This window comes from Crocuta crocuta, unplaced genomic scaffold (assembly GCF_008692635.1).
Source record: "Crocuta crocuta isolate KB4526 unplaced genomic scaffold, BGI_CrCroc_1.0 scaffold85, whole genome shotgun sequence".
NCBI lineage: Eukaryota > Metazoa > Chordata > Mammalia > Carnivora > Hyaenidae > Crocuta > Crocuta crocuta.
In genome coordinates this window covers 4073176-4082868 of record NW_027530620.1, presented here as the reverse complement: position 1 = coordinate 4082868, position 9693 = coordinate 4073176, and the positions used below count along the sequence as shown (strand labels likewise).

General features: G+C 44.7%; 1 protein-coding gene and 1 pseudogene across 1 annotated transcript in view; both read right to left on the bottom strand.

The window, feature by feature from the left end:
- Window positions 1-3346: 3346 nt before the first annotated feature.
- PATJ (PATJ crumbs cell polarity complex component) overlaps window positions 3347-9693 on the bottom strand; it is a 391357-nt gene continuing 385010 nt past the window's right edge. Inside the window, exon 43 of the mRNA XM_077768086.1 lies at window positions 3347-3933. Coding sequence (XP_077624212.1) covers window positions 3900-3933 — 34 coding nt within the window. The 3' untranslated portion in view covers window positions 3347-3899. The remainder of the gene's footprint in view (window positions 3934-9693) is intronic.
- LOC144234798 (serine/threonine-protein phosphatase 2A catalytic subunit beta isoform-like) overlaps window positions 6231-9693 on the bottom strand; it is a 22492-nt pseudogene continuing 19029 nt past the window's right edge.

Here is a 9693-nt window from a genome sequence, read left to right as displayed (position 1 = left end):
TAATGTGTGCCCACTCTGGTTCCTGCATTTAAAGGGAAGGGAAGTACATTTCCCCCTTTCCACTGGCAGGAGTGTGCTGACAATTCATCTTGATCCTTAAGGATGAGGCCAATACCCTAGGGTTCATAGGATGGCAAGTGAGAAAATGCTTAGACCCTCCAACACTGCAAAGCCATCAGATCTGCTGTGGATTATTTATTCCTCATTTATATGTGAGCACGAAATAATCCTGTTACTTATTGAAGCCATTGTACATTTGGATCCCTGTTGAAGTAGGAATTAGACAAATGCAATCAGCATCCCATGACAGGCTCAGGGGTCTAATGCCGTGGGTAGTGGATTTCAGGAGGGAAAAGCTTGGGAAGGCTCTTGGAAGGAGCATCCTTTCAGGGGCTAGATACAATGGATACGTCTTCACAGTACAGGTCCCCGCTCCATGTCCACAGTGATATCACCTAGCCCACACGGCCTCGCAGAAGGTCTGGCATAGACATATGGGCAGGACTGGTGAAAGTTCTAATTTGAATAAGAAGAAATTTGAATAAAGAAACATGTAGAGTTTCATGCAAAAGCAGTGGGTTATGGCTGGGGAGTAAAAAGAGAGGCCATGAAATGGAATGAGGCATAAGGAGAGAGAATCCACATGCACAGAGCTCAAGATACTCTAAAAGCATGAGATACTGGGGTGCCTGGGTGGCTCAGTCAGTTAAGTGTCAGACTTCAGCTGAGGTCATGATCTCACAGTCCATGAGTTCGAGCCCCATGTCTGAGAATCTGGAGCCTGCTTCGAATTCTGTGTCTCCCTCTCTCTCTGCTCCTTCCTGGCTTGCACTCTGTCCCTCTCTCTCTCTCTTAAAAATAAATAAAAATAAATTTAAAAATAATTAACTAAATAAATAAAAGTATGAGAAACCATATGGGCTGACAAAAGAAGAACAAAGAGAAGGGTAAGACTACTGAGTACACACCTACGGCCTATCAGGTGTCCCTTCCCATCCGGCAGCCACGGGACTATGGCGGGAGCTGCCAAGTTCCTACAAGAAGACCTGGCCTCTTGGCCACTGAAGGATGGACACTGGACACTATGTGGACCAATGAGGCCCTCTCCCAGGAATCTGGGGCTGGGATTTAGGAGATACAGTTTCCTGGGTGTCTCGGTTAATGCCTGCGGATCTAAGAAGCTACTCATGGCCAGGTGAGCCGCTGTGGATTGAGAAGCAAAAGTGACTGACTCTTCAGCTAGAAAGACTGAAGTAAACAGACTTCTGGGCTTCACCAGAGCAACCCCTGCTCCTTCCTGAAGACCCCAACAGATAGCCACACCTCAATGCCATAACTACCCTACTCATTTTCTATGCCCAGTCTCCTCTCTGACCTCTGCAGCGTGGTGTCTGGAATCAGCTATCACAGGTATTGAATTCCAGCTGGACTACTTGGCCACTCAGGCTTTATTCTGTAAACTGGGGATAAGAGATCCCCCTCTGTTCTTGTAAGTGGTTAATTAAAATAACATATCCACATAGTGCTTGGCCCCTGTGGCAGAACTCAATACACGGTAGAGCACTTCGCCTTTCCCCTGGCCACTTGATCCTCTTCCCCTAGACCTGGCCTCATAAAAATGGCGGCTTGCCTTCACTAATTACTTAGAACTCCCCAGGCATCAGTCTTAAGGGGGCTATATGAAATCATTTATTCTTCACAACAATCCTATGTAGGTATTGATATTACCCCTATTGTACATATGAAGAAACTGAAGCACAGAGACATTAAATAACTCTTCCAAGACCACAGAGCTAATAAATAGGAGATCTGGGATTTCAAGCCAAGGAGTTCTGGCTCTGTGATTATGAACTATTGCCTGCCATATACCTGGAGCTCTTTTTGCTTCCTTGCCAGTGACCCAGGCTGGGGAGGGGTGCCCAGCAGCAGGGAGTGACACGGCTGAGGAAAAAAAAAGCTGCTTCAGGGAGCTGGCATTTAGTCAGTGGCTGACTTGCAGGTCCTAGTGGGTGGCCCCAGGACAGAGCAGACTAACAGGCAGAGTGCTTGGGATCAGAACAGCTCAAGGGTGAGGAGTCCCATGTACTCAGCATTCCTGGGGAAGAAAGCAGCCTTCTGTCCAGGACACAGATGAGCTGAACCCCACATTGACTAAGCTGCTCTTTAGTAGGTAATTCCTTACCATTCCAAATCCATTCCTTTACCCTCATCCCCATCCTGGAGAGAGATGGGTCTAGACCAGCAGGAGCCCTGCCAGTGTCAAAGGTGAGGTTGTACCTGCCTTCCTCTCTGCCTCACTTCTACCTCTGATACCCCACCCTGTTCCCATGCTCAGTGAAGACCAGGTAATAGCTCTGAGGCCTTTGCTCTGAAGCAAACACAACCGTCCCATTGTTCAGTGGGAGGTAAGGGAGACATTCTTTATTCCTCTGTTGCCTTAGAAGTAAAGAAGTTTCCATTCTTCTCCAGAAGGGAAAACTACTGGAAGAAACTAGATGCCCTCCTCCACTATCCCAGCAGATCTAGACCAGGACTGGGGCAAAGCTCAGACTCTTGTCTCCATTCTGCCTGTCTACAGAGCAGGATCATGCTGATCTGTCTTCTGCCCTTTACTGGCTCAGAAGGACAGGTCTGGGGGCACCTGGGTGGCTTAGTTGGTTAAGAGTCCAACTTCGACTCAGGTCATGATCTCACGGTTCGTGGGTTCGAGCCCAGCGTCAGGCTCTGTGCTGACAGCTAGCTCAGAGCCTGAGGCCTGTTTTGGATTCTGTGTCTCCCTCCCTCTCTGACCCTCCCCTGTTCATGCTGTCTCTCTCTCTCAGAAAGAAATANAAGGTATGGATTGAGGTTCTGAACACCAATTCTCATGTGTGTAGGGGGGTGGTTTCCCCATATCCAGGCAATTCTTGGGCACCAGCTAGGTTTCCTACCATTCAGCTCAACTCTGACACTATGTCCCCAGAGACACCATCAGATTCCATAGGTTAAAGGCTCCATCCTCCAAGGCTGCCCCTACACACTTCACAGGCCAGCCACAAACCCTGGTTGTCACCCGTGCTTCCTACACACTGGCTATAGATTAGAGGTTCCAATGACCCCCTCCTTGGTCTCAATTAATTTGCTAGAGGGGCCCACAGAACTCAGAGAAACATTTAACTTATTACATTGTTACTAGCGACAAGGCATGAGAGCCTGCTGGCTCTTGAGGCCCCAAAGGTTTGGCTACTCTCAGCTGACAAAATCCTAAGGCAGACAGGCAAGCGCTGGTTAAACAAGAATGTGTATTCCAGTAACACCAACACCGGGAAGACAAGGGACTAACATCCCAAGAACTATTTTCAAGATGCTGAGAATACTTCTAGGTTTATTTAGGGAATATGTGGAACAAAGATTGGTGGGTACATGCAGCTAAACAGCAAATGTCAGGTTGATCACCGTCATGGGGTCAATTATGCGGGGGGGAGGGGTACAGTGGCATCAGAGCAGTCGTTATTGTTTGAGGGGTTAGTTCTGATGCCCATTACAGGATGTTTTGCCTGGTGGGTCCCTTGCTGGAGTTAACAGATAAGCAGAAGGGAAAAACCATGCGATTAAGAGGAACAGGTTAAAGGCAAATGGAGTCAGTCAGGGTAATGACTGGGTCCTCCTTCGAATTCCCAGGTCAAGCCACCACTCCATTTCAACAGAAGGAGGAGGAACAATGGTCATGTCTTCTGCAAACTACTTCCTGCTGACCAGGGATGATGTTGGGATGATGGGATGTTGGGATGGGAGACTTTGATAGGATGGGAGATCTTTGTTTCCGGAGTTCCTTCTGAGATGGACAGCAATCCTCTGGGAGTTGTCCTCCATTACACAGTTGTGAGTCCGGAAAAGAGTCATTGTCTGGAGGTGCCTTCCTAATGCAGGTGTGATGAATCCATGGCTTGACACCTGCAAGTTTTGAAATAGGACTAGTTAGAAGGACCTATTTTGTGAGGACCTGTCCATTTTTCATTAACTCATCTTCTGGTCCTTGGTTCTTGCAAGTCTTTAGTAGGACCCAGTCTACTGGCTGAAAAGGGTACAGTGGCTCTTCAGGAAATGATTTGATCTTAGAAAAGAGGAACTCATGTTCAGATGTCAAAATTTGATTCAGCTGCTGCACATATTATTTAACTCTATTTTCACGTTCTAGATAGGGGAAAACACTCCCTTTACCCAAGTCGAAAGGGCTTTCCATATAAAGTTTCATAAAAACTCAATGGAAGCCCTGCTTCCAGGGATTGCCCTTATACAGAGGACGGCAACAAGAAGTGGCTTTTCCCAAGTCATGCCAGTCTCTTGGCACATTTTAGCAAAGGCTTTCTTTAAAGTATGATTCATTTTTTTTCTGTTTTACCTGTTGGTGAGGTGGGGGGGGGGTGATTTCCAACCACAAATTATTTAGGAAGTACTATTCTACATAATGTCATTGCACATACCACATGGCATGGCATTTTATCTGTTTAAATCTCTCTTCCCTACTAAGCTGTAGATTGAGGGCAAGTAGGGAGACTTCATATTTCTTCAGCTTTTAATTCCCATTGCATAACTCCTAACCTGACAGAGTAGACGATAATAAATTGAATTAATATGTAGGCCCAGGTTGGATCACCTAGGACCAGAAACCCTCTAACCCAAATCTCCTTTGTCCAAAGTCAGAATGAGTTCCAGAACCTGGGGAGAGGCTGGGATAACAGATGAGATTGTTACATGCTGCCTTCTTCAAAGGACCACCAGAGCTACATGTTGATAAGAAAGGCCAAATTCCTTTTCTCAGTAAGTCTTCATCTTAGTAGCATCCTAGAGAGGGGAGAGCAAAGTGGGAGGTCTGTGACATTTTGGAGTCTGGGTTAAGGCAATTCACCAGGTGGTTTGTTTTTTTTTAATTTATTTCTTTATTTTGAGAGAGCACACATGTGAGTGGGGGAGGAACAGAGAGAAAGAATCCCAAGCAGGCTCCTCGAGGTCACCAAACTGTGTGATCATGACCTGAGCCAAAATCAAGAGCTTGACTCTTAACCAACTGAGCCACCCAAGCACCTTCAACAGTTCTTTTAATAAAGGATTAGATTAACGGGGTGCCTGGGTGGCTCAGTCGATTGAGCATCCGGCTTTGGCTCAGGTCATGATCTCACAGTTTGTGGGTTCAAGCCCTGCGTCGGGCTCTGTGCTGACAGCTAGCTCAGAGCCTGGAGCCTGCTTCTGATTCTGTGTCTCCCTCTCTCTCTGACCCTTCCCTGCTCATGCTGTCTCTCTCTCAGAAATAAATAAAAAACACTAAAAAAATTTAATAAAGGATTTGATTAGGAACACAGTATGATAGTTTAAGATGGGTGGTCATAGCAAGGAGAGCATTTTTAAGGTAAAGCGTTCAAAAAGTCTTGGGAATTAAACTTGTCATTTGATATTTTCTGTTGAAGAGGTGAACAATTAAGTGATCATTTAAATAGTTTTTTGGAGGGGTGGAGGGGCATCTGGATGGCTCAGTCAGCTGAATGTCCAACTCTTGATTTCAGCGTAGATCATGATCTCATGGTTCATGAGATAGAGCACTGCTTCAGGCTCCGTGCTGACAGCAAGAAACCCACTTGGGATTCTCTCTCTCTCTCATCTCTCTCTCTGCCCCTTCCCCCATTCATGCTGTTTCTCTTGCAATAAATAAATAAACTTAAAAAAATTGTTTTTTTTTAAACTTCAAGGAACAAGTAATTTCAACTTTTATCTTCTGGGCCAGTTTCCTGAAATAGTTAACATATGTTGATGAAGACAGTGGAATGGGAACATCATATTAACACAGATAGTGGCCGTGTGAGTATAGAAAGTTTCAACTATCAGGAATCAGGTGACCCAACTGAGGAAGAAGGGAGCTGGGGACATTCAGAGCTGACACATATCAGTTTCTCATCAGATGCTACAAAATAATCCTGCAGCAGGAAACTCCCATCTCTCATAACACAACAATGTCATTTGTTCTCCTGGCATTGATTTTTAGTCACTGGTCCTATGAGAAGCCATTTGGTCTTTCTCTTCCACTTTCCCTCTCCCTCCGATGCTGGTTTAGCCTTGACTCAATCATTAGGCTAGAGTAAGTGCTTAAAATCTTCTCACCCAGAGCGTGCCATGGTTTGTGTGAGCACTTGCCAGTGGGTAGGTCACATATGACTGCACCAGTGACCTTTTCCAGGCCCCTTCTGCTCTGTGTGCAGTCAGGAAGCAGGACGCCGCCCTGCAGCTTCCAAAGTGATTATCCTGTTCCAGACATCAGGCAAAATGAGCAAGCCCATCAGGGGTGAGTGCTGATGCGTGGTAGAAAGGTCAAGCAATGCGGGAAGCACACAGCTCTCTGCTGGGGAGACACAGACACATCTGGCCCAGACAAAAAGACCTAATCTAGTTTCCAAACAGGAAAAACACAGTTCCCTGGGATGGAACACCAGGGCTGATTTGCCTAGAAGTTTATTGGGGGTGGAAGGTGGGGGATGACCGACATTTACTGAGGGCCCGTACAGCAGTTTTCACACAGGATTTCATGGAAAAGTTTAGCTTATCCACAATCTTTGTAAATAGAATAGCATTTTTTTAAATGTTTATTTGAGAAAGAAAGAGAGAGCCGAGTTGAGGAGGGAAGGACACAGAATCCAAAGCAGGCTCCAGGTTCTGAGCTGTCAGCACAGAGCCCAACGCGGGGCTTGAACCCACGAACCGCGAGACCATGACCTAGCCAAAGTCAGACAGTCACCTGACTGAACCACCCAGGTGCCTCTCTAAATAGAATAGTATTTTTAATACCCTAGGAAAGAACTCTATTTACAAGAAATCTGTAGCAAACTTTCTCTCTGATATGAAGGAAACATTCCCTGTTTTGTTTTGTTTTAAATACAGTTGACCTCTCTTTTATATTATCCTTGATGAAGGTACCAGTTGGCAATTTCTCCTGGATAAGTGCTACTCCACCAGGAGAGATGGGAGCTGACCTCTCCCAGCTTCAGCCACATCAACAGTCCTCTTATCTCATTTCTCAATTGTGAATAAAATAAGAAGATCTGAAAGACTGAAGAGGCCATTCTTTCTGGAACCTACATCCAATCAAGTGCTGCTCTGTAATACATATTTACTCATTTAGAATTGAGAATTCTAAAAAAAGTAATATTTGGGGAGACTGGTTGGCTCAGTCGGTAGAGCATGTGACTCTTGATCTTTGGGTCATGAGTTCAAGCCCCACATTGGGCACAGAGTTTCCTTTAAAAAAAAAAAAGTAGAACTGGGAACGAGGGAAGCCTTCTTTCCTTCCTCCTGCATTGCAGCTCTGTCTCCTGCTTTTAGGACTCTGCTCTCCCTGGTTCTACTCCTTCAGACCTCCATCTCAGGCTCTTCTTTTTGTTTTGTTTTGGTTTAAAATAGAAAGTTTATTTGCTCAGTACACCAAATAGGATGCAAGGACTGTCACGACAAATATACAGAAATATGCAGATAAACATACAACCATAATTTAGTTAAATGAAGGGAAACATACTAAAATGTTATGATAACATATTCCCAAGAGTTTTTTTCTTCAGTTAATTTAACTTTACATTTCAATAGAAGGTAATGGATTAAGTGTAAGTTAGTTTGTGAATTTTTCTTAAAAATAAAACTCCAACTTGGGTGTCTGGGTAGCTCAGTTGGTTGAGTGTGTGACTTCCCCTCAGGTCATGATCTTGTGGTTGGTGAGTTTGAGCCCCACATTGGGCCCTGTACTGACAGCTCAGAGCCTGGAACCTGCTTCAGATTCTGTGTCTCCCTCTCTCTCTGTCCCTCTCCCACTCATACATGCTCTGTCTCTCTCAAAAATAAACATTAGAAAAAAATTAAAAATAAAACTCCAACTCTTATCGATCCATGCCAGTTAAACACTATAACTAAAATTTCCATATCAGTACAAAAGGATATGATGGAGTAATTTACCTTTTTTGCTTGAACAATCCAGAGGAAAATGGTTACCACAACTGCAGCAGGCAAACCATTAAGACTGACCAATCTAGAACACAGTGTTGTACAAAATTTCAGTCTCAAATTCTGCTAAATGCTCATCGTTAGTATAGCACATTGTGATTCATGATATGGTTTAATGCCTAGACACATCCCAATGTTTTTTAATCTTTTTTTTTTTTTTTGGTTTATTTATTTTTGAGACAGAGACAGAGCACGAGGGGGGGAGGGGCAGAGGGAGAGGGAAACACAGAATCCAAAGCAGGCTCCAGGCTCTGAGCTGCCAGCACAGAACCTGATGAGGGGCTCGAACTCACAGACACAAGATCATGACCTGAGCCAAAGTTGGACACTTAGCTGACTGAGCCACCCAGGTGCCCCTAGACAGATCCCAATCTGTTACAGAAGCACATAGACATTACTTTTGCTTTGTTTTTAAATATATGTATATTAAAAAATGAGGTATACTTCCACATATAAAAGCAAGTTTTTCCCAGAAGGAATTTACAGGCAGTGGTCTGGGGTGCAACATGAGGCTCTCCACCACAAGGCACTGGGTCCAACTGAAGGAAGGAGTATTTTATCTTATCTTATTTTATTTTATTTTTTGAAATGTTTACTGATTTTTGAGAGAGAGAATGAGCACATGAGCAGGTGAGGGGCAGAGAGAGAGGAGGACAGAGGATCAGAAGCAGGCTCTGCATTGACAGCAGCAAGCCCGACACAGGGCTTGAACTCACGAACCGTGAGATCATGACCTGAGTGGAAGTCAGACAGTCAACTGAATGAGCCACCCAGGGTCCCAAAGAAGTGGTATTTGAAAGCGTCACATAATTCCATGAGAGCAGCCTTGTTCGCACAATGAGAACAGTACTGGGGTGCACTAAAAATGGTAACCACATTCTAATCATGACACCAATTGTATCCCTCCATGACAAGCTGGTGAGCTCGAGAAGCCAGTGTAAAACCATTCCCATGGCTAAATGTTTCAGAAATGTTTTGTCCACATGTGTAGCCAAAACCACATGGTGAAATACTTCACCCACCACGATCATCTGGATCTGACCATTACACATCACACATTGGGCCCTCATGTGAAACTTCCTGTAATAGATTCAAGGCTCTTATATGATCTAGCACATCTAGGGATCGAGAGAGGCCACCGTGGAGGCAGAATATCTGTCCATCTGCTAAAGCTGTATTTAAAAGATAGTGAAATAGATCTGTAACATATTCCCAAACATTGGGATTTCTATACTTTCATAGAGGTTCATCATAAAAGCCGTGTACTTGGGTAATTTTGCAGCTTTCGTGGTTTCCTCTCAATACTGTAATGCATCCTGAGTAATGCGCCTTTAAGACCACAAGGAGAGTCACAGTCTCCACTGAGTAATAGCCTCTGTCTAAACAGTCGCCCATGAATAGACAGTTTGTACCTGGTGATTTTCCATCAGTTCTAAAGAGTTCTGTAAGCTCAGGGAATTGACCACGCACACCTCCAGACATGGTAACAAAACAACCTCTTGCATGTTTCATTCTTTTGGTAAAATTTCCTTAGCCTTTTCACACAGCATCTATACTTGGTCCTGTTAAGCTGTTTACACTCATGCAGCAACTTGGTGAATGCCTAGCTGTCCATGACTGCCTGATCCCCTTCCCTACCACTTCTTTCCCCTCACCCCTGCCCTAGGTGCCTATTGC